Here is a 24769-nt window from a genome sequence, read left to right on the forward strand (position 1 = left end):
GCACATGCTTGATGTTACAGAGGTAACATCTTGGGACTGTAATCTGTCAGCAGGATCAGTAGAACCACCTATGTCCATACGATTCAAAGTCTCATGCAGATTCTGAGGCTTTTTTTAGCCCCACTTTTGCTCAGAATTATGAACAATATTGTAGAACTTTATAATTAAAGAAAAAAGATTATTATAAAACAGAAGGGGGGGGAGGGGGAAGGAGAGCCTTCCTGACAAGTGATCTGTTTTTCTTTTTTTTTTTTTTTTTCCCTTTAATTTTAAATAAAGCTGTCTGCGAATTTGAGTCTAGGGAGACCTTCCTTAAAATCAATTAATCAGTCAGCCTCTCTGCTGAATAGCTTTCTGGAGACAAAGTCAAAATAGGATTTGGTAGCGACGTGTGTGCGACTCCTGCTTAACTTTTCTCCCCAGAGCCGCAGCCTCACACTCCTGACTGCCTCAGCGGGAGGCGAAGACGGGGAGGATCTGGCACGGGGATCTGTGACCGGCAGCTCAGGGGGAAGGGGGGCCGTAGCCCAGCCGGCGGCGGGGACACCCCGGTACTCCGAGCAGGTGCCCGGGGCCTGCGGCTCGTCGCCGAGCAGGTGAAGGTTGGGTTTGGCGGCCTCGGTCCCCCCCCCGGAGAAGGAGCGACTGCCCCTCAGTTTAGCGATCTCGGCGAGGGCTGGTTGCTCCCCGCCCCGGGAGGGTGGAGGTGACGGCCGCGTTAGCAGCCAACTCCCGGCGGCTGGGTGAGCCCCCTGGGGCGGGCGCCACCTTCCCGGCCGCAGCAACTGCCCCGGAGCATCTCCCCTCGCCCCGCTGGCCACAGGAGCAGCCCCCGGCCCCGCCGCTGCCTCCGAGAGGCTGAGGGGGAAAGTTCTCCCCGCTCCCCCCCAGCCCCGCGCGGGGCCGGACGAGGCGGCGCGGGTGTCCCCCGGCGGCGGAGGGCGGCGCGGGTGCCCTGCTCCTCCCGCCGCCGGCGGCCGCCGCCGGGGCAGCACAGCTGTTACAGAGCCGCGCTGGTCCCTCCTCCCAGCTGCGGCTGCCTCATCTCCCCCCACCCAGCCCGTCCCTCCCCTCCGCCGCTCCCGACGCTGCTGCTGCTGCCGCCGCCGCCGCCGCCACCACCACCACCTCCTCCTCCTCCCCACCCCCACCCTCTCTCTCGCTCCCCATCTCTCTCTCTCCGTCCCGTTCCCCCCCTGCCCCCGCCTCTCCCCGCCCTGCCGCCGCCGGCCCTGGCAGAGCAGGCACCGCAGGGGGATCTCGATGTAACACCATGACAGGCATCGCCGCCGCCTCCTTCTTCTCCAACGCCTGCAGGTTCGGGGGCTGCGGGCTCCACTTCCCAACCCTGGCAGAGCTCATCGAGCACATCGAAGACAACCACATCGGTGAGTGCCCGCGGGGCCGCGGCCGGGGCAGGGCAGGGCGGGCGGGGGGCGCGGGGGCCGCGTGTGCGGCGGCGGCGGCGCGGGGCGGGGTGGGGGGCACAAGGTGCAGCGGGAGCCGGGGCGCGGCGGCCGCCGGGGGGGAAGGTCGGCGGGCGAAGAGTGGCAGGAGCGGTTCCTGCGGGCGACGTGGAGCGCTCTTCGGGGAGGCGGCGGCGTGCGGCGCGGCGGCATGGGTGGGTGCGGGGGAGGCGTGCAGCCCGCCGGCCCTGGCGAGGGGGAGTTAGTTTGCATTGGCAGGAGGGAGCGCAGGAGCCCGGAGGAGGAGGCGGCGGTGGAGGAGGAGGACGGGCACAGCACGCCGCCTGCTGCTTCCGCCCCGGCGCTGGCTGTCAGGGCTCCGGGGAGGGAGGGAGCCGCCGCCGCGGCAGCCATTCCGCTTCCTCCTCCTCCTCCTCCTCCTGCCGCCGCCACTGCGTCCTGTCAGCGCTGTTGCTAGGTGTGGCGGGGAGCACGGGTCGCGCTCCGGCCGCCGCAGCGCGGGAGGCGCCTCTCGGCGGAGGCACCGGCGTGCGGGAGCCCGGGGCCGGCGGCGCGGTGGGCGTGGAGGGAGCGCCCGGCGGCGGGGCCGGCGCAGCCCCCGGGGCCGGGCGGGTGGGAGAAGAAGGTGGCCGTGCCGGGCGGGACCCGCTACCCCGAGCCGCGGAGCCCAGGCCTGGCCGCGCCGGAGCATCACCTGCAGGCTCCCCCCGAAGCCGCCGCCCCCCGCTCCCCGAAGCCGCCCGTCCCGCCAGGGCCGCGGGGGCGGGGACGCGGCGGGGCGATGACTCGTCAGTGCCTTCCCGGCGCGGGCGCCTCATGGGCGGCGGGCGGGAGCGTGCGCAGGGGCGCCGGGGCCGCCCCTCGGCGGCGCGGGCGGCGCCCAGGGGAGGAGGGGGCGGTGTGGCTCCCGGCCGGCCGCGGGCGCCAACTTTCCCTCTCCCCCCTCCGGCGGGACCGGCCTGCCCGCGCCCGGCTGGGCCTCAGGCGTGCTGGAGTGCAAGGTCTGCCGGCGAAGCATCTCATCCCCAGCCGGGCACGGCATTGCCGCCTCCCCGCACCTTCCCGCCTCGGCAGGTGTGCTGCCTTGGCTGCTGCGCTGCTTGCTTCCCATCTGCATCTTCCCGACTTTCTCTTTTTGCTAATAAAATGCAGCCCTTAAACTGTCAAAAACGAGCTAGTTCTTTGAAGCAGACCAAGTTTTAAAACTAGGGGAAAAAATACAGAAGTTTTAAGTACCTAGGGACCCAAGTGTTTCACTAGAAGTATGAGGAAAAAGCTGCTACCGAACGATGAAGCTACCATGCATTTCAGTTTATTAAAGTTTTAATAAGCCTGCCTGAATACCTGAAAAAAAGCACTGAAGCTTAAATTGCGAGTGTAACGTTACATTAATGTAGCATTATAGGTCAGCAAGATGAAAGGTGTGGTTCTCATAATTATCACGATGCCTAGTATGAGGTAACAAAACCACATACCACAAAACTGTGTAATTTATGACTCGACATGGTGCAGGCATTACCATTGTGATATTGTTGCGTTTTTTTTTTTTTTTTTTAGTCTCAGATTCTTAGCTTTTCCTATACCATGCATCACATTACGCCAGAAAAGCTTAGAGGAAATAGTTCCCCAAAATGAAAGTTTGTTAGTCATCTTATGTGTCCCTTGAGTGGATTATCAGCCCGTAGGTGCCACAGCGCACAGGGTGTCAGAGAAGATACGGTCCTGCCCATGTGGTCTGTGAGTTGCTGTTTGAGTCCCAGTCAGCAGTTCTGAGACTTCTTTGCAGAGAAGAGAACTTTATGCTGAAATACTGTATTTTTTAAATAATTTTATATTTAAGTGTATAATTTGCCAAGACTTCCAGGACACGCATCTGAGGCTCTGCACATAGCGTCACACAAGCAGCTGATTTGAGTACAAACTGGTGGGGTAGGACATGAGGTTGCTCATGCTTCATTTTTAATGTTTCACCTCTGCATGATAGCAGGTTGAACTTGACCTGTTTGTGAGTACCAGATGTGGCAATATTGTTACCTGTATGAGACACTGGGAAAATCAGTAGGGAGTTGAACCAGTGACACCAAGTATGAATCCCAGTTCTTACATGAAGGCTCAACTCTATGGTTTGGTGTGTGTGAGGAACTCCTGCCACAGCCTAAAGGATGGTAATCTATGAAAACTCACCAGATAAGCACTCAGCCAAAAGGTGATAAACCTTTCTGAAAGCAACTGGGAAATAAAGGACCAAATGTCTGAATAGGACCTTATGTTGGAATTACTTTCTCAGTAAGATGATGCAAACAATGTCCAGCTTTTGCCATCATACAGGCCTAGAAATGTGTGCTGAAATGTGTTGCTTTAAAAATTGACTATGTTTTGGCATATGAAATGAATAGTAACATGCCACGTAAAAATAGATTGCTTTGGACATTCAATGTGTGCTGCAGGAATAAAGAAACCTGAATTGAGTTATATTCCATTATTAGTTTAAATTGAAGTGGGTGATTGCTGGGCAGGCGGTGTTACAGCACAGATAACAAACTTGATGCTGCAGATAGCTGTGTGTGGGGAGGCATATATGGCACAGGCTCTAGGTGGTCTGGCTGCTGCAGTGCTGCTGCTCTGCCACATTTCACAGGATGGGTTAATTGTTCACACCATCAGTGGAGCGCTGGTAGGAATGTGGTTGTTTTTCAGAGCCCCACTGTGTATCTGAAAAGTGGGAGCAAACACTTATCAAAGGAATTTTTTTTTTGGTCAGCCTTTGGAAAAAACCTCAGCTTAATATAAGGAAGTAGGACAAGAGACAATGGGAATAAAGTGATGCACAGGAATTTCCACCTGAACCTGAGGAAGTACTTCTGTCGTGTGGGTGGCTGCTCATTGGAACAGGATGCTCAGAGTGATTGTGGAGTCTCCATCACTGGAGATACTCAAGAACCATCTGGACGCAATCTTGTGCCATGTGCTCTAGGATGACCCTGCCTGAGCAGGGAGATTGGATCAAATGACCCAATGTGGTCCCTTCCAGCCTTACCTGTTCTGTGAAACACTGTTATGGCATTCTGGAGGCATTTCTGAGCAATTCTGCAGTTGCTTTCTTTTTTCATAATACTAATGAATAATGATATTGTAATGAAATAATTCAGTGTACAGTGGTATGATTTTTTTTTTTTCCCACCTACATCTTAGTGACCAAGTGGGAAGCTACCAGTTACTTGAAAAAGTATCAGTGTATATAATCTGGGAGAGTTGTGGCCATTGGATGAAGGATTCAACTCCAGGATGGTGCTGGGTGCACATCCACTGCTTTGTGGGTTTTGATCAAAGACACATGAAGAAGCTCGGAAGCACTGGTCTGGGATCTTTCATTAGGCAGGCCAGGCTCTACTGGTGTCCTGTGCAGTGAGACTGTGTTCTGCAGTCCATAGCAATACTACTAAACAGTGTCTTCACGTTTTCTGCGGCTCACAGCTGGAAATGGATGTTGATTTAAAACTGCCGATTTGTAAATGCTTCTCTGTCAGCTTTTTCTACCAGCACGTTGTCCAAGCAACCTGAAGTGCTGTTACCTTCTCTGCAAGTGTGCCGAGAAGGGGGGCTTTTGGTCTTCCTTGCTAGGCTGTCTCCCTGCCTCTCAGTTTTGTCTGCTCTGATCCCTTGCAGGTAGTTTGGCTGACTTTTCTGACATCTCTAGTCCAGGAGCAAAAGGCCAAATTTACTACAATTAGCCAGATTCAGACTGTCAAATGGAATGGACTCAATTGCCCTTAGTAATGTCAAGAGAGGAGGAAAAAGAGTTCCAAACCCACTAATTTTGAACTGCCTATTGAAACTATTCATCTGTGGCAACATGGCAAACTTTATTGCATTTCTGCAGTCCCATAGTGTCTTTGGCTATGATGTTGGGACCAGCACCTCTGGTTCCACGGAGTGTTTCTGAAAATACATTTAAGTCTTCTGGGGCATTTTGAGCTGTTCATAGAAGTCCAGAGGGCCACACCTTTGGTAAGGTTTCTTTTTTTTTTTTTTTTTTTTTTTTTTTTTTTTTTTTTTTTTGAGGTGGTGGGTGCTCTTTTCCCCTTTCCCATGACTTGTTTCTCCCTCAATCTACCCACAGTTGAACTTCGCCCTTTAGAGTGGTGAGTCAGGTAGCTCCTTATTTGCTAAGACAAAGTTTATTCTGATGCTGAAGGACTAATATTTGAACTGAATCTCTTAATCAGGTTTTGGCAACATTTATTTATTTTAATTGTAGTAAAATACTTTTAAATCAGGTGAGGTTGCTGTTTGTGTGAGGCAATGTGTTCACTTGGTTCATGACAAGTGCTGACATGGTGTATGAACCTGTGTAGCTCTGTGGCTGGTATGAGCAATCCTGCTTCTCCTGAGGCTCATCAAGCATTGAGGAAATAGGTGTGAATGAAATGAGTGTCCAAGCATGTGGTGGTGGGCTGGAAGAGGTGGAGAATGGATAGGAAGAGATACAAAAGATAAATCTGGAGATGCTCTTATCTGGAAATAGAGTTTGATAATTGTATTGGACTGAAACTACTAGAATTTGAAGGGAGAAAAAAAAGACCATCTGCTTATACAGTAACTGCACAAAAAGATGATTGTCTGTCGCTGAACGTTTCATCACAGCTTTGCAAGAAGTCCCAGTGTTAGATAGCTTCCAATGGGGTATTTTTGTAGTATTGCTGTTGGAACTGGGAGCTTTTCATCAAGCTTGACTGATTCCCAAATACTAGGATGGGTCCTGCAACAGAACAGGACTTGCTGTGGGAGCAGGCAGCTGCTTTCATAAGTGGTAGGATTAGCAGGAAAAATAAAACTTCCTCCATAAAAGAATAATTGCAGAGGACAGACCAAAACCTTGCATATTAAATACTACCCATCTGGAAAGTTCAGGTCATATGGAGGGAGAAAGAAGCTTATGAATTTCCGTGTCTGGTGGTAGCTTTGACATCTGCTGCCTTCAGTGACTTCAGTTCTTAGTATTATGCAGTCAAGGGGCCAGATTCCCCAGCAAAGAGCTCAAGTAGTTGAATAAGCCATTGGCTGAATGTGTGTAGCTTTCCTAAAGTTGTCCCTTTCAGTATTTTCTCAGACATGCTAATAATGTTGTTATATCCTCACTCTGATAACTAAAGGTGTTGAATGATGAGCTGGCTGTGAGCACATGCTAAAATGGCATTTGGTATTGCTAAAATGTGGGCTTTGCTCCCCACTGCTGTGTTGCCCAGAACTTCCAACAGCAGCTTGGATAAAGTGCAGTCTGACAGAGGTGACAGCTTCTATATTGGAGCCAACACCGTGTTGTGTAAAACAAGCATAAGAAGATGCAACTGTTGTATGTTGCTGAAGATGAGGATTAAGGGCTACACACCAGCACCTATGGAAGGCCTGGAAAACCTAAGTCTGTATGACAGATGGTGTTCGTTAAAGCTGAGCTCTTCACAAGACTGTGAACATCGTTTAAGTGGCTGCCATCATGTAAGTTTCTCTTAGCATTTGCTCAGTGTGTAATTTAACATTTGCAGTTGAGACTGGCTGTTTTGAAAAGGTGGTAGATCTTAACCTAAGGCTTTTTACACCAGGAGTGATGTGGCAGCTAGGTACGTGGAATGCTGTCATCAGCATCTGGAAATGAGAGGACAGACCCATACTTAGTTGCCAGTAATGTGCATGAATGTATGTCCTTGCAAAATAAACGAACAATTATGTGTATTTACCTCAGCAGGAGTGGTAATTATTGTTCATGAAAACCAACTTTCTACATTTATGGCTACATTTAGCTAAACTTCATCTTCTGCCCAGTATTTCTGCTACTGTAGTTTTTTTGTTTTTTATTTAAAATGCATTTCACAGTGAGGTGGAAGGATCTATTTTCCAAGGATGTTGGTTATTTGCTATGTAAGTTGGTGTGGTGAGGAAGGCCCTTCTATCTCAGGAAGGCTTTTCTATCAAATAAAGTCTTTTTTTGACTAAAAGTTCTAATCAGCACTTTTTTCCCCCCCACATGTAATCCTGAGCAGAGCAGGTTTTTGGATTACTTAACACTTATGAATATGGCTTCTTTTGCTCTTCAGGTTTGAATATAAATTGTGATGAAATGTAAATGCAACTCTTGTAACAAATTCTAGAATATATTAATCATGTGGAGGAAAATGGAATTGTCATTAAACTTTGGCTAAAACTAAACTTTGACTAATTTTTTGATATTTCTGACGTGAAATTTTTTCTTGTTCTGATGTTACCGAGTACATGGAGTATAAGATATAAAGTGTTTACTGGTGTAAAGCCTGAGTCATATATTTTCTAGGAGGAAAGGACTGAAAGCAAACATCTGTGAACATGCTGCAAACTGATTTTTCATTTTTAAGATTGAAGGTCTCACATAAAGCTGATAGGGATCTTTCCTTTTTCCTCTGCTTGCTGGAGTGGCTTTGGGTGAGGCCCATTGCAGTGCTGTATCCATATGACTGGCAGGGATTGCTCCTGTTATACGCCAGCAGATCTACACAAGAGCTGGAAAATGAAAACCTGAAGAAACATCAGGTAACTTGTAGCAGTGGCATTACACTTCACTTGTGTAGGGCATATTTACCTTTGTGGTGAAATTTATAATGATTATCATGTCTGCACTTAAGACTTTGAGAGGATGTTTTCATAGCTAGTCTCCAGTTCTTATGAGAACTGTAAATAATCAGGTGGCTGCCAGTCAAATTTTCTTTTTTTCACTTGATCATTTCTTGAGGAATAAGAAATTGTATAATAAAAAATAATAATTGTATAGTAAAAAATAATTTGAGGAAGGGGTGATGCCAGAAGATGAAGAAACATCTGTTTAATCTGAGACAATCTTACCTACCATTTCTTCCTCTTCTAGAATATAATGCAAATGCAAACAAGTAATCAGAAATATTTTGTGTCCAGCTGCAGAATACTTTAATGCAGAAGAAAGAAGCACTACAGGCCTGCTGCTTGCAGTATACATTTTATGTTGCTCCTGAATGTGCTATTTTTTTTCTTTATTTATAATTCTTTTTCTTGAATAAGCTGTTTTTCACCGAGAATTAATTTTATTTATCTCTAGTAAGCACCAGTTATTCAAAATTTGGATGATAACCATCTAAGAAAATAGCTTCTCTGTACACTTTGAGAAAGGCAGAGACAAAGATTTTAGTGTTAATTTGAAATGGCGACAATTAGAGAATTGATTTGATAAATCAGCTGTGTTTAACAATAGAGTCCTTGGTTTTAAAGGACTGTCTCAGTGAATAACTTCACATTAAAAATTAAACAACCAATTCCTGTTACTCAGTGTCTAATTCTATCTTGAGACTTTTAGAAATGCTGTGGGAGAGTACATAAGGTTTATTACACTTTAGTTACGAGATGATGGACCAATATTCAGAGCTGTAGGATAGAAGAAATATTCCAGTTTATGGTTTAATGATTTTTTTCTTTGCTATTAATATTTGTGTTCCCTGAATTCTTACAAGGCTCCTTCTTAGCTTTGTGCTGTCATAAACAAGGGGAATGGATTTTTTCACCAGAGATGCTGATGACACTGCACTTGTTGATTGTGTCTCTGATAAGTGCACAGATGCAGTACATTACTAATGTGCAGTTTCATTTCAGATACTGTTCATTAAAGACTGAACTGACTTAAATACAAGTGTTATTTGTATCTTTTTAATGTTCTGTTTTGTGTTACAAAGGATGGAGTAGACATAGAAGAAGAAATTTCATCAGCTTAAAGGAAAAATTGCATGGGATTTTGAAGCCAAGTTGGTCAGTTCTTTATGGACAAAGAGATTAGAACTTAATTGTGGATGAATTTTGAAACATTTCTTCTGATTTTGAGAAAGATTTCACTGTGCGCTAACAAAGGCCATCTTATTTATTAAGACTTTTTTGCGAAAAGCTGAGCACTTTCATTTTGAAATACTGGCATTGCTGAAACTGGTCCAACAAAATCTTTTTATAGCTTTAGAAAATATTTGGACACTCCTGAGATACCTGCTCCAAGTACTTTGTCAAGCTTGAGTAAGCTGCAACTGTTTCTGTTCCTTATGGAAATTAATTTTTTTGCCCAACATATTTCGACAGATAGTAAATAGTCTGTGAATAAAATTTGACCCTCTGAATACCCCAGTATGAAGTGGAAAGGACCTATCACCTGTTTCTCCAGCAGTGTGTAATGTAGTCACTGTCTTACTTCCTGGGAATTATCCAGATAGAAAACAGGGAGGTGGTACATTTGAGATGCAAGAGATCTGGTTTCACTGCTGTATGAGACTGCCATGGATACCTGAATGTTAACTCAGCCCCTTATGGTCATTCAGTGTCAAAAAGAACACTATTTAATTATTTCAGTTATTTATTGTGAGGTAATCCTGCTGTGTGTGCTCATCAGAGTGTATATATTAGTACTGTGGAAGTGACCTCAAAATTCATTTGAAGGCTTCATGTAGACTTCAGATGTTTGCCATGTTTTCTGGTATGAAAGCTGCATACCAGATTACTGAGGTCTACCCTTGCTTCCTTTGTGTTCAGATCAAGGAACTGACATTGATACAAGTAATTCTGATGACAAACTTTTAGGGAAGCCCTTGAAGTTTAGATGTTTTTGTAGCAATATGTTGGAGAAGTGTTACAGCTTCTATAACTTGCTTTTGAGTTGAGGAGTGTCTGCTACCTGATAGTTACACTGTGTTAATTGGGTGATGTGAGAGTTGCTAAGATCTCCGTTTTGATGCAGAAAATAACAGAAAATAACGCACATACTCATCTCTATTTCAGTTGGGACTAGGGAGCTTTTCTGTTTATCCTGTTCTGTGGGTATCTGCAGAGCCTTCCTCCTGAGGCATCAGGTTTTCATTGTCTGTACTTATTTTTTTCCTCTTGCTTAGAGTAGATTATGGAGAAAGATGTGTGAAAAGCCCACAGAGGCAAACTCCAAATAAATTAGTTTGGGCCATATTGCAAGAGCTTCCTGCTCACTTAATAAGTATGTTAATGTGAAGAAGATGGATTTGTGGATGGGGGAGTGATGTATTTCCACAGCAGTGGCAGCACAGAAAGGGGAAGAGGCTTGGAAGTATGCTGCTCTGTGTGCCCAGGCTGAGGGTTATTCATCAAATACAGAGTGCCATGGATGTGGCAGGGTGGACCAGGCAGCTGACAGTAACAAACTCACTAAAAATTGCTTGTAACTACTGTTATATTTGGAGGAAAAAGGAAAACTTAGAAGTGTTTAAAATAAAATCCATGGTTGCAGATCCTTCCAGGGAGGAACTAGGTAGGAAGACTGTGGTCCTTACTGGAGTTATAAGTGCTCTGTGCTCCATGAGGCAAGGTAGTGGTGTGGTGAGTGAAGAGGGTGGGAAGATAATGTTACATGGAGTATTTTGTATGTACTTTCATTTCACAGGACTTCTCTAGGGAGTCTTCATCTTCCTGGGCTCATTGTGAGCACTTGCTGTGCTTCAGAGAGGCTTTCTAGCTGTGTTGTAGGACTCTGCACACGGTTGTAGCATTGGTAATAACTGTATTTTCTTTTTACCTTAGAAAATCTCATAAATTGACTAAATACTCTCTTATAGATGGGAGATGTTGACGCTGTAGCTGTATCAGTCCTCACACTTTATCTTCAGCAGCCATGCTTGACAGGGGTTCCAGACTTTGGTCTCTGTCTTAGGAGAGCTATCTAGAGGGTTAGCTACCTGTACCTAGTGTTCTTATTTCATGTGACCAGAGTAAGCCCTTTCTTCCTGGCAGGTTTGTTTTTTTTTTTTTTTTTGAGTGATTGTGAAGAGCCTGCCATCAGAACAAAGCAAGTACTTAATCTTTGCTGACAGTTAGCAGGGCTCTCTTTAGACCAGATTGAGTAGGGAGATAAAGTCTATGTTGGATACTGTGAGCTGGGACATAGTTTATGCCACAGAGTTTTAGTGGCTTGCTTAACCTGCTTCCAGAGCCAGGGTAAATACCAAGAGCTTGTTCAGGTATGTAACGATAATTGAATGCACAGGATGGGAAAAAGGTATTTGTTGCTTTTGTCTTCTGTGGATATTTTGGGTTGCACTCTGGTACTTTAATATTAAGTGGTTGGATTTTAATGAAATCTAAAAAAAAAAAAAATTGCCCATGAGCAGCCTTTACCTGAAGAATTTTACTTCTGCAGCAATTTTCATAACTCTGAGTTAGGAATCATTGTGAAAGAGATGGGCAAGAGGTTCTACATCTGCTCTTGCTATACCTGGATTGTATGTATGGCCTCAAATGCATTTCAAATATTGAAGCATAATAAAAATGAACATGCACTTACAAACTTAATGAATGTTCTGGAGATATACTGGGTTAATTGATAGCTGCATTTTTTCTCAGTGGTGACCTGACTTCTTCCTTTGTTTCTTTTTTATATAGGAAGTGTAGTTCCTGTAGCATTGTCACCCTAGTTTTGCTTGATCCCACTGCCCTCAGAAATGTAGTAGGTGTACAGTTAGTGAACCCTTCTGTTCTTGCTACTGGCATAGTGTTGCAGCCACAGGATTGCTTACTACCACCAAGCTTTCTGGAAATGAGGGAATGCCTCTTCTCTGACCCTGCCTATATGGGAGCTGTAACATCTGCATTTGGAAACTAAATCCCTTTTCTCTGTCCCACAAAGCACAATGCCTTAATAATGGAAAGGATTGGAGTTTTGCCTGCAATGGTGTAAGTGGCTACTAAAAACACTTGATACCTCATGAATTCAAGGTTGAGCCCAAACACACAGTTTTGCAATTGCTTGTTCTGTAGTAGCAGGTGTGCATACATATTGAAAGCCTGTTAGTATTTGCTCATAATCTCGTTGGTGTTGTGTGGCTAGAACCATGGCACGGAATTGAGTATACAGCTTTCCTGAAAGTATTGTCAACTTGTGTAGTTAAATGATTTTAAATTTATTATACACTCATTGTGTGCCATTAGACTTGCTATATTGATAATTAGGAACAATAATTCATGCTGATCTTTCTGCATGTAATTTAAAAATATTAATTGTAATGGAAGACCAGGTTCATGTTTCTTTCAGAAGCCTGCAGAGCTGCAGGTAGTTAGGAGAAGAAGAGAGAACTGAAGGGAGGAGGTTAGGAAGAGCCCACATACTAATTCAGTCTTGGCAAATTGGTCCAAGGCAGAGGTAAGAATTAAAAACCCAAACATGCCAGTATCTGTACTTTGGTGAGACACTTGTGAGGGATTAGTCATCCTTTCACGATTGAAAAAACATCATACAAACCCAGGGTTGGAATTAATTTTTTTATGTCTGTGTCGACCTGTGAAGCAAAGTTGGACCTTTATATCTTTCTTCTGTTCTGTACTAGCTTTGGTTACTAAACTAGGAAAATTAAGCCCCTCTCATCACCTGCCACTTTTTCTTACCTGCCAAGCCCTGACTGATGGTTTAAGGAAAGGGATTATAAATCCCATACCTACATGGAGGAAACTCTGCTCCAGCAGTGTTTAGCTTTTGATAAGCAGTTAGGCTCAGCAGCGCATTCTGTTGCATGTACACACAGACCCCATGTGTGGGGCTTGGTGCCCCAAAGTGGTTTTACCCTTTGCATAGAATGTACCCGCCTAGAAAGGTGTTACATGTGCATTCTGTGGTAGAGTTGGTGGGTACCTGATTTAGGCTTTGTAGGGAAATCAGAAATTGCCTACTGTTTGTTACTGCTTAAAAAAAAAAAGTTCAAAAATCTCCATCCAGTGTCTGTGCTCACCTGCTGCTCACCTTCTGATTGTTCATTCTGTTCCCTTCTCCTGTTGCTCCACAGATGAGTGGTTGATTGGAGTCTTTCTCACAGCTGCTGCTTTTCTGTCCTGGAATCACTGAACCACTTTGTCCTGTAAAGTCTCAAAGCCTTCTTTCCTTGTGAATACTGATTGTTCTAATTTATTTCTTTTTGGTGCTCTGTAGAACAGGTGTAGCTTAGGAACAGGACACTGAACACAGGCGTAATAGGATATACTGTACTTGTGTTGTTCAGGCCTCTGTATTAACCATATAAATACAGAAGGTACCTTTCTGAGATAGTAAAGAAGCAGAGTATAGCAAGGAGTAAAGATGAAGAAATCTGAAATTGAAGCAAGGACGAAAAGGAGTATGTGAAAAACAAAGGAGTCTACCTTCTAAAATGAGGTCTTGGTTGGGGGTTTTGAATCTTGTAAGCTGGACAGTTACCTGCCTGAAAAGAAACCATGTTTTTTCTTGCTAGTCAGACACATCTCTAATTCTGGAGCAAGTATACAGGCCACTCTCTTTCTCCTGACTCACTTTGAGGTTGAATGCTTGGAGTTGTTCAGGCAGTCTGCTTGAGGCATGTACTTGATGAGATTCAGAGCTCTTAATGGACGTTTTAAGTATCCCTAGTTCACTGCCTGCAAAGTCCTTATCTAATTTATCCTGAAAACCTCTCTTGTTTTTATTACTAAATACCTCCTCATATCAGGTAATTTCTATGGGTTATTGTAGCAGCCTTTTCAAGCTATCTCAGTACCTCTTTTGAATTTCCCACCTTGCAGGTGACCTGTCACACTGCTGATTTTTAACTCATTTTGTGTAGATCATGTTCCTTAAGAGCTGCATTAATGATCTAGATGTGGATGACTCCCCTGTATTTTTGAAGCAGAATTTTATGGATCTGGGAGTTGAATTCTTTTGCTTAGCTTTCCTGCTCAGGTTACTGAGCACTGAATGCTCAGTCCAAAGGACGGGTTCTGTAACTGAATGCATGCGCTGAAGCACTCCTGCTAAAGAAGTGAGCAATCTCCTTCTCAGATATGACACACCTGTTCTTCTGTAATACTGTAGCCTTTCTTTTAAGGTCAGTTCTGAGGCCATCCTTTTTGGAGTCCTGGGATTTGTTACACGTTGGGGCTGGTAGCCCATCCTTCTGAAACAAACATTATTTTATTGCTATTGTAGCAGAACTGATTTTTTTCTTTTTTTCTTTTTTTTTCTTTCTTTTTTTTTGTCCTTTTTCTTTTTATTTATTTCTCTCCCCCTTCCCCCCCTCCCCCCCCTTCCATTACCAGTGGTTTCACAGTAGAACAGCTTTCTTTTCAAGATCATAAAGGTCTTCCTTTCTGTGTGCCCTTTGGTTGCTTTCTACCTGGTTGTGGGTAGGTAGCTTAGGAGAGCAGACTTCTTAATGATAGCTTGTCTGGGAGGCAGCCTGTTTATGTGGACTTAAGCTGATTTCCTCACTGTGAGTCCATTGAAGTTTCCCACCTTTGAACCTCTGGTGTTAAGCAATCAAACATCTTGCATGATGGCAATTTTTAGAGTCCAGTAGGCAGGGCTGATGATAAGCACTCAAGAAAGCAAATTCATTGTTTTGAGCTTGGTCTGTGTTTTTTTTCCCCCACCGACATTTTATGAAGAGCAGAATATAAGCATTAAGACCATTACCAGAAGGTTTCATGCTTGAATTTGGGTTGATGCAAACCTGATATGGATTCCTTTCCAAGAGAGACTTTTATTTCACAAGTGTCTGAGACAGCTCCCATTTGAAAACATGTTGAACTGTTCTGTGTTATGTATTTTGAGCCCCAACTGTTCTGTGTTATGTATTTTGAGCCCCAAAGTGTCTTAGATCGTAGCAGAGGAGCTGCTTTGTCTCTGTGTCCTCGCAGTGCAGTGGAGTAACATATGTTGTTGATTACTAGGAAGATAAAGTTGAAGTCTCACAGTCTCCTGTCTTGTTGCTGTCTACTAGTCAATGTGGTGTCATTGTGCGTTAGGATGTGGAAAAAGATTCCTACAAACAAAAGAGCTACTGAGTAGTCATGTCCTAAGCAGTACAAGTTTACATGGGCAGAACATACTTCTGGTTGAGCATATGTCCATGTGAGTTCCATGAAACACAGCTTGCCCATGTGATACCTTATGGTGAGACATCATATGGGCAAGAGAGACCAGCTGATGCTGAGATACAGGCACAGTTTGGTGCGTCTGGTTGTGTAGGTGATTGCAGGGCTGTCCTTCCCTAAGCAAAGTGCAACTGTTATATTGCTGTGTTTGTAACACTCTCACTTTTATGTGTCTGTAGATACACAGTTTTCTTTACTCTGAGAGGGGAAAACCAGTGGTTTGGGGGACAACAACAACCCTAGTTTTACATAATCATCATAAATACTTTTGTAGATGGGTTGATATTTAGAAAGTGCTGATCTCTTCACCTTCTGAAAACTGGTGGTCTTTTGTGGTGTCTCATTTTGGTCCTGTGTGGTTTTTATAATTGACATATATGGTTTAGTAAAACAAAACTGATCCATGGTACTAACATGTAGTACTTCTACAGACTAAAGTGAGCATGGCAGCTCTTCCCACCTCGTGGCCTGAGGAAAGAGAAGACATGGTAGCAAGAGGTATATCTGAGTAGAGGCAGCTCCATCCTCCCTTTCTGGATGCTGTTTCTGGAGACGGCACAGAGGAGAGCAGAGAGCTGTGCTGGGGAACATGTTTAAGAACATGCATTCCTAGTGATTTGTTGTAGTTGTTAATGTAGCAGGAACTTGTCTAGATGTAATTTTGTTTCTGATGCTTAGAATGTGTCACAATAATGTGACCTTATGAGAATGGCTTGAATAAAACTTTGGCTGCCTCGGGCAGATGCAGAATTCAGCAGATATCTTTCTTGGAGGAGAACAGAGAAGCATCTGTATGTTTACCTGCTACAAAAATGTAGTAATAATAAGATATGCTGCTAAGCGCATGTTTGCCAATTTCCTTCAAGTGCTCAGATCTGCACTCTGATGGTCCCAGTTTAAGGAGTTAGGTAAGCAGTACAGTGGTATTCTGTGGTATTCTAACATTTGGGCTTGAATTTGAGAATCAGTTGTGGAGGTTTCCTGAGAAGCAGCAAGTTCCTACACATTTTGTGATCTGCAAGTCTCATGCTGAGTGCATATATGTGGTTGGCTGATTCCTATCTGTTCAAGTTTTGAGGGAGCAGCATATGCAGAGGTCCTCTGGTGCAGAGTAAAGATTTTCAAATAAATACAGTCTTTTTCTGGTGATGTACACTTGTGGTGCCAGCTTAATGATGCTATTTTGAACTGGTTATAGGATAATGAAAACAGTGTTCCATGTTTCCTGAGTGTGGGTTACCAGCACTGCACTCCATATTTAGCTGTGAATACAAGGTGTCGGGATTAAGTTTTCCTTTTCATCATATAGGCAGTGTTCCTGAAAAAGTAAAGGTGCCAAAAATGAGCTCTAAAAACCACCAGTGCATTACCACTAGATAGAGATTTCTGCGTCGTTTCCAACTTCCATAACTTCTCTGCATCTAGTTTTAAAAGCAGTTGAGCTGCATTGAGGATTAGGAGTCCTGTATTTTTATTTGCTATTTCCCACTGCTTTAGCTGACTGTAAGTGAACAGATAAAGCATTGTCTGTGAGAGGTAGCCAACACTTTTCTGTGTATATATGGACTACAGAGGAAATGAATCTGTTTATTAAATACAGTGTAGAAGTGGAATTTGCATATTTTTGTCTCTATGTAACTGTGAACCAGCATTACTGGTGCAGATTCTGTTTAGTGGGGTAAGGAAAAGGCTCTTTGCAGAGCAGATTGGAATAAAATCCAAAATATTTTTATCTATGCAGTGCTAATGGGTCTGAGGTTTTATAAGATCTGTGTTACTTGTTTTGCCATCTGATTTCTTCCTTTGTGGCCATTTCATTTGGTTTAGCAGATCTCAAACTTCTAGCTTCAGCAGTGATACTGTAAAAGAGAAGATAATAAAATGTCAACTCTGTGTGGTGGTGGTGTGTTTGGGATGCAGAAACACATCCATTGTTGGGTCTTTTTTGGTTGTTTTTTGTAATCTCTGCCATCTTTCCCTTTTTTGCGGAATCTTTTAATGGACCCTAAAACTGGTGAAAACACTAATTCTCAGTTTTTCTGCTTCTGTCCATGTCAGTGTAGAAGTGAAAACATGGTTCTAGTTATTGGTCTGATTCATGGGCATTCTCTTTGGCTTAGGTAGGAGGAGGAAGAGAATACATTATTGTGAAAGAAAATGTTTGAGCTCCTCAGTAATAAAGTAAACATACCTTGCACTTAAGCAGGAAGAGTGTTGGTGGATAACAATGGTAGAATTACAGTTTAATTGGTTGACTGTAATAGTAAGTATTAGTGTTTGGCAATGTGTTATTTCCATTTAGAAGTGCAAGGATTAGATGGCTCAGCAAACCATGGAGGAGGAGAACCAAACTGGAGAGGTGAAACCAGTTCTGGGCTAGTGGCAGGGCTGGATCTTCTCCTTCTTACAGGATTGTTGCAAGATGCCAGGGAGATGTGTGGGCATGAAGGATTTGTGCGTGTAATTTGCACGTCTCAGAAGCAAAACCTTTGGATGATCAGTGACACTTTTGGATGGAACATGGCTGATTTCTCTGCTGCAAAGATCCCAGTGAGAATATCAGAAGATCTAGCCTCATAAATAAGGCTATACATAAATATATAAACCCAAATGTACACATGCATGAAGGATGTTTATAGTTTTTGTCTACATGTAAATATGTGACATGTAAATAGATGTTTTGGTTTGGGTAGGAGACTGAAGTGCAATTTCCTGTTTAAGATCACAGAATTCAAAATGGGGTTTACTCTAGAGAGAGTAGCTAAATACCTTCTATTCCTGATGGCCTTTTTATTTCTTTTTTTTTTTTTTTTTAATTAATGGATATAATAACTATACTCTTGACATTATTTTTCTCTGTAATTCAAATCATGCTGCTTAGGCTTGACAGCTATCTCGGGTTGATAACTATCACACTGGTTCTGAAGGAGAAAATCTTAAATGGTCCAAATATGTGGGCAGGTGAGGAGAGCCATAGATATTTATCCCAGCAGCCATGTATCTTAACTTCTAAGCTTTGTCTTGTGCCTGTGAGCTTTAATTTCAGAGCAGTGTCTGTGAGACCATTTCTGACTATTATTTTCATTAGTTGCTCTGTTTATTTTTTGGTGCTTTTCAAGTTCCTATATTTGTATTTAGTTTCAATTTTTTCCTTTTTAAATTTTCCTATTCTAAGGTTTATCTGGGTAGAGCTTTTGATGTGACAAATGCGTAACAACTTTACTATGCATCACATGGCTACAGTAGGACTTGATGACTCTCTTATACATTCTTACTTGTAGCTCCATGGATTTGGCAGTAAATCATTGACTTTTTGGCATTGATAACCAGAAGCTGCTGTAAGATATGCAATAGTAGTACTTGCATCTGGCTTGAAAAAAAAAAAAATTTCCAAAAGTCATGCCTTGAAGGAGGTGGAGAGTAGGAGAGAGAAGTTACAGCACACCAGTTCTGTGAAGAGCAGAAGAGTATTTTATGTCGTGAGTAAAATTCCTGAGACTGTCAGAGTAGGCAGGAGTGTGCTGACGGCAGGGATGCACAATTTCAAGAGGGATGATGGCGTCTCAGAGAAGTGCAAAAATGGCTGTGAGTTAGAGATCAGCAAAAGTAAACTGCCTCGCTCTCTGTCTCTTTTCTGAAGCGTTAGGATTTGGCTTCCATTGTGTGTGCTTGGACCAGTACACTGTGCCAAAAATAACCCTAGGAATGTGAGCAAGAGATGGACGCCCTAGATGGGTAACAAGGTGCTGTTCCTGACTCTCTGAGGAGTATTTTATCTCTTTTTTTAATGATCTGGGATTATATTTGACTTGGAGTAACAAAAATGTGGTGCTGCCAGGTTGTCTTTGCCTAAAGAGAAAAACTATAAGTAGAATTGATGAATAAAACATAAGTCGTGGTGGGGCTGAGATTGTAGAAAAAATCTTATTTCCTGCAGTTAGCAAGCCTGCTTCCTCTCTTCTATTTTGTTTTTAATTTCCATGCCTCATGTATCCGCTCAGTTCTTTATAAACTTCAAGAACTGAGCTAAATGGAGTCTTTGATGCTGGGGTAAAGGATTACATTTGCTAGTAAGAACAGATTAGCTAGTTCTTTTAAAACAGAGATGTCTTAAAAGATGTGAAGAGGGCTTTAAATGAAAGTTGCTGGGGGAGGGGAACCTCCATCCATCCTACTCCTACCAGTTTGGTGCCAGCACCAGCAAAAGATGCCCAGAGCCTGGAGATGGATTGCAGCTCAGCAGGAGAGGTCCTGAAGAGCAGCACAAAGGAATTGCAGCCACTCCAGACCGTAGTTGGCTTCATCGCACTGACACACTGGAAGGAGGGAATGGCATCCAGTGACCTTGACAGGCCTCAGAGGTGGGCCTGTGCAAACTTTGTGATGTTCAAGAAGGTCAGGAAGGGCTTTGAGCAACCTGGTCTAGTGGAAGGCATCTGTGCTTGTGGTGGGACACCTAGATGGTCTTTAAGGTCCCTTCCAACCCAAACCATTCTCTGATTCCTGAATGAATTGCTTTTTCACCCAGAAAGTAGTGTCAAGTTCAGTTGTCACGTTGTTGAGGATCAAAGTAGGCACTGGGAGCAGCTTGTCCCTTAATTACTGTAATATTTCCTGTCCTTGTACTCTTGTAGTGTGCTTATGCTTATGCACACTAAGATAAATGCAGGATAAGCATTTGCCTTTCTTAGATGGGGTAGCTGGAAAGGGGTGTATTTGTAGTATTTGGTTAATTGAAAGTTACTGAAGCTACTTAGTCTTAAATCAGGTAGTTTATCTTCTGCTCGTAAAAGAAGCCATGGCAGAAACCACAGACTATAGATGTACTGTAGTTTGTCTTTCTGTAAATCGAACCTTATTGTGGTCTGGCTGAAGGCCAGCATATAGAGTTAAAAAATGACATGAGGACTGCTCATGAGTATTTACTTTAAGTTCAGCCCCTCCTAATCCCACATATTCCCAACCTTTTGTTGAGAGCATGAATGGTGACTCTCTGAGGTTGTCTCCATCATGAGGCAGGACAATGCTTCTGTGTCACCGTTCTGTTCCTGAGCAGCACACACATTCAGAGGTGTGTGGGATTTTTTTATTTTTTGCTTCTCTTAAGTCTAGAGAGGTTTGCCTACCAGATGAGTAAGCTGATACGGTCTTCTATTAAGAATACAAAGTGTTTAAAAACCAATTTTCTGTGATGTTTCCAAGTCTTATTCAAATACCCCGTCTAAATCTGAGCTAGTTCTTCTTCTCATCTTTCCTTTTATAGTTTTCCTCTTTCCTGTTTCAGCAGCAAGCTTACCCTGTTTTTTGCACTTCTCTGCTGCGTATGAAGCTCAGGGAGGAACACTTAACTTCACCTGCTCTGGTCTTTAAGGGTGTGATGAGTGGTAATAAAACCTTTCTTAATTGAACTTTGATGTCTGTCATTGTTGGAAGTATACTGAATTGAATTCTCCCACTAAGCATATTTGAAAGCCAGTTACATGACTTCAGGTGTGCTTCATTCAGAATAAATTTTTGGGTTTTTTTTTTCCTGTAAAAGTAGTGCCATTGGTTAATTTAGGGCATTTTAATTTTTCTCAAGTATGGGGATCCTAGTACATCATGAAGTTTGAATAAGTGTACTCTCAATTTTTAGGAGTGCCCATAGCACCTCAACTGAGGCTGAACAATTCCTTTGAGAATTCCTATGAGACTATTCCTTTCTGTTGTAGTCTCTGTACAGAAGTAAAGGCTGCTAGTTGGTTCCTTGTCTTCATTTGACTAATTTTAGCTGATTTTTAAGTTTCAGTTGTTTAAAGTCTTTGTCTCTGGAACTTTATTGGCAGTGATACCCCACATGGTGTAGGATAACAGATAACTTTTTGTGCGAGTCTTCTCTTTCTTTTGTTTACATAGTTTTGTTCTGTAGTAAATGTTTCTCATGTTAATGAGCCTTTTCTCCAGGAACTTGTATGCTGCATGAGAGTCATTTATTTTAGTTCCTAATTACAGATGCCTTGTTGGTTCAACAACTACTGCTTCATGTCTTTCAGTCACTGTCATGAGCTCCCAGCCTCTTATGTCAGGGTTCTGAGGTGAGAGTCCAGTTAGGTAGTGATCTTTCAACACACAGCTGCCATATCACATACCCTGGTGGTATTTTTAATGGTAAATCATGAAGTCAATGCTGTAGGTATTTCAGATTTTTTTTTTTTTAGGGTTCCAACTAGAATCATCATTTGTAAAAATAGGATTGTTATCCATCTAGTCCAAGACAGTCATAACATCAAAGAATATTTTCCTGTATCTTTAATTATAGTAACATATGGTCAAATAAAGTTACTTTTTAGTGCAGTGGATTATTGGAACTCAGTGTAACTGACCTTTGCTTCCAGACTGTAAAAGTCACTTGAAAGAATGTATTAATAAAGAGAGAACAGTATTAATTTTCATGTGTATATACTAAATGGCACTAAAAGTGCCTCTGGAAAGTTTCCAAACAAAAATAAAATAGTTTCTCAAGATTTTCACAAAAGTCTGGATCTCCTTGTTTCTCCTATCAGAAGCTGGACTTGAATGGAGCAGCAAATGTGTAGCATAAGGGTCGAGGATCTGCGAGGTAAGGTATAGAGATCCTGCTGCTTTAGGCTTTGCTGAAGAAAACCAGCTCATATGTCATCAGACTGCATCTCCAGAAATGAGCCCTGCCTTTAAAACTGGACTCTGTTTCAAACATGTTTCAAAAATGAGTTTGAACCTTGTCTGGCACATAGAAATTTTTAAGCAGTGGGGTAGCAGGCAGGAGTTGGCACAGGAGGATGAAGTATTCTTGCCTCTATCTTCCTGGGTTTCTCTCCCTTCCTACCCCCTAGGCCAAGTCCAAAACTCACTTTCAGCTCTGTCCAAGAACCATGATTTTGAGATGGGACTGGCTTTTTGAGACGGGTAAGATTTGCACTTAATATGGATGTAAACATTTTACTCATTGTGCCTTCCCAATACTCATCTGTTGTGCTCATTGATTTCTTAAAAAGCCTTCAAACTTTTAGCGTCTGACATGGCTAAAATTTGCAACTTGGGAGTGTAAGGGGAGTGGCGTATGTCCTGTCTAAAATACTTTCAGTAGCAGCTCTAATCCAGGGTAGAAAAGATAATCATCAACAGGCCTGTAAAAACTCTATTAAGAAACTGTGCAGTGGAGGAAGAAAGTGTTTCTGCTTTTCTTTAAAAACATAGCACCATGAAAGATAAGGAGGTAGCTGGTGAATGCTAAATTGTTCATTTTGCACTGATGTAGCTGATGCTGTGTGAATTCTCATTGTGTCAATGTGCTGGACGAGGAAGTGTGTATCACAGCGAGCTATCAAGGCACCTGTCTGCATCAATATGGAAAAAAAAAAATCTCTATTGCCAAAGATAAGTCTGTGTGGTGTCTGTAGATGTAACATCTTGTGTTTCAGCCCAGTGTCCTTCTTGAGATGATTAAGAAGGAAGGGGTGGTGTTTTCTACTAGAAAATAGTTTAAGAGGTTAAGTCTGGCTACTTGCTTTGTGCTGAAGGAACACTGCATCTGTTCTCAGCTTCCCGTTGACTTTTGGTTAACTAGTGGTAAATGAACCTGATGTAGTGCACGTTATTGTAAAATAGTATACTTTAATACCCTTATTGTGACATGCTGCAACAAGAAGAAACCTGTTAACATCCTCTTTGAAGCCTCTTCTACATGTTTTAGGCAAAAATAATCTGGCCCTGCATGAATGTAAGCATAACTAAGGTGTTTGAATCCCAAAGTTGATTAACTGTGCAAAGAACAAACTTGCAGACTTCAGGAGTAACACATATTCATTTCCCTCCCTTCCTCCTGTTTTTCTCTTGCAAGAATTGCAGGTAAAAGAGGCAAGAAAACTTGCAAGCTGCCAACGGCTACATGGTATTACAATCTTTACAGTCTGCCTGTGCTACATGTAATTCTCAAGTTCTGCAACTTAGAAATAAACCAGAGCTTTTCACTCCATTGTATTTGCTAGTAACACAAGGAATAGCATTCAGGTACAGCTTATTGTGCTGCACTTTTAAACTGTTGGAATTTTGCATGCAGTCCAAAAGGCTTTATATTTTTGTCTGTTTTGCTTTTAAAGCAGGAAAGAATGAGATGATGCAGAAGGTGATTCTCTCTCCAATTTTCATTTCCTTCTGTCTTTAGAAGGTTTGTAATAATGTTGCTGTGTACATGCAAATGATGTTAATCAGGAGATTTTGGTGTCAGCTTTGTCAACGTTTACATTCACTTTACACACTGAATTTGCATTTGAAAAGGCCTGTTATAATCAACATTTAAGGGATAACATAGTCAAATTTACATTTGATTGAGTAGAAATGTTAAGTAATTTTAGCTGAGCTGTTGCTAGGAAACAAGCCAATGTTTTTGTATTTTTTTCTCTCTTAATCCATACTGTCTTTCTTTTGGCAATTCATCTGGTAATACAAGAACACCAACACTGAAACAGTATAATTTATATCTTCACTGTATTTCTAGATTTATAGTTTTCCTACTGGTTATAACTTAAGGTGAAGTTTTGGAGAAATTCTCTTGTAAATGGTCTAGCAGTCACCCATGACTGCTTTCTGTGTGTGTGATCAGAAGTAGGATCAGCTGTTTGACTTTTTAAAAAATCCATAAATTCTGTATCTTTATGACCAGCTATCTCTTTGGAAGTACACTAATGCATTTCCTTTTCTGTGGTCAATGTTTATTATAATGTTAGTCACCATTCAAAGAACGTCATGCAACTGCCCAAGAATTTAGCAGAGTTTTATGTGTAACCTCTCTGGGTTTGCATAGTACACTGGTTTTGTCCTTATCTTGGGTGATCATTTTGATAACTCTGTTATTTTCATTCAAGTGGGCAAAACAAATTGTAGGTGCAAAAGGAAATCTTCCAATTTTGGATATGCTGTGGCTGTCAGTTGTGTATCTCTTGGAACTTGTAGGAGGACTCCACAGCTTGGCACTTCGCAGCAGTGTTCATCTGGCAAAAATGCTAATTAAAGGGAAGAATAGTTCCTATTCATATCAGTCCCAAAGCATTTCAAGTGCATTATCTGTGTGGCGCATATAAATGTGGCTATCCCCTGAAACTTGCTACAAGGCAGTTGAAGGAATGTAGCTCCTTAACAAGGCCAAATAGAGGCTCTCTTGCCTCCCCACCCAGCTGAACCAGACAGAGTACAATTTTACCTTAGATTACTGTCCTTCTCACTTCATGTACCCCAGAGCTTTTCACAGGGCAGTGAGTTAGAGGCCGGTGAGCTCTCTAGACAAAGATAGCAGCTGTTACTCATGTCAGTAGTTCACGAGCATCCCTGGGCACCCAGACTTCTGCAAACCCAGGAAGAGGGCTGGCCTGATATTATCCCCTTTTAATCCCTCCCAA

At 42.8% G+C, this 24769-nt stretch overlaps 1 protein-coding gene across 1 annotated transcript in view; it reads left to right on the forward strand.

The window, feature by feature from the left end:
• Window positions 1-1170: 1170 nt before the first annotated feature.
• The window catches only part of JAZF1 (JAZF zinc finger 1), a 188200-nt gene continuing 164601 nt past the window's right edge, over window positions 1171-24769 (forward strand). The window contains exon 1 of the mRNA XM_039549724.1: window positions 1171-1388. Coding sequence (XP_039405658.1) covers window positions 1274-1388 — 115 coding nt within the window. The 5' untranslated portion in view covers window positions 1171-1273. The remainder of the gene's footprint in view (window positions 1389-24769) is intronic.

Source organism: Corvus cornix, chromosome 2 (assembly GCF_000738735.6).
Source record: "Corvus cornix cornix isolate S_Up_H32 chromosome 2, ASM73873v5, whole genome shotgun sequence".
Lineage (NCBI taxonomy): Eukaryota > Metazoa > Chordata > Aves > Passeriformes > Corvidae > Corvus > Corvus cornix.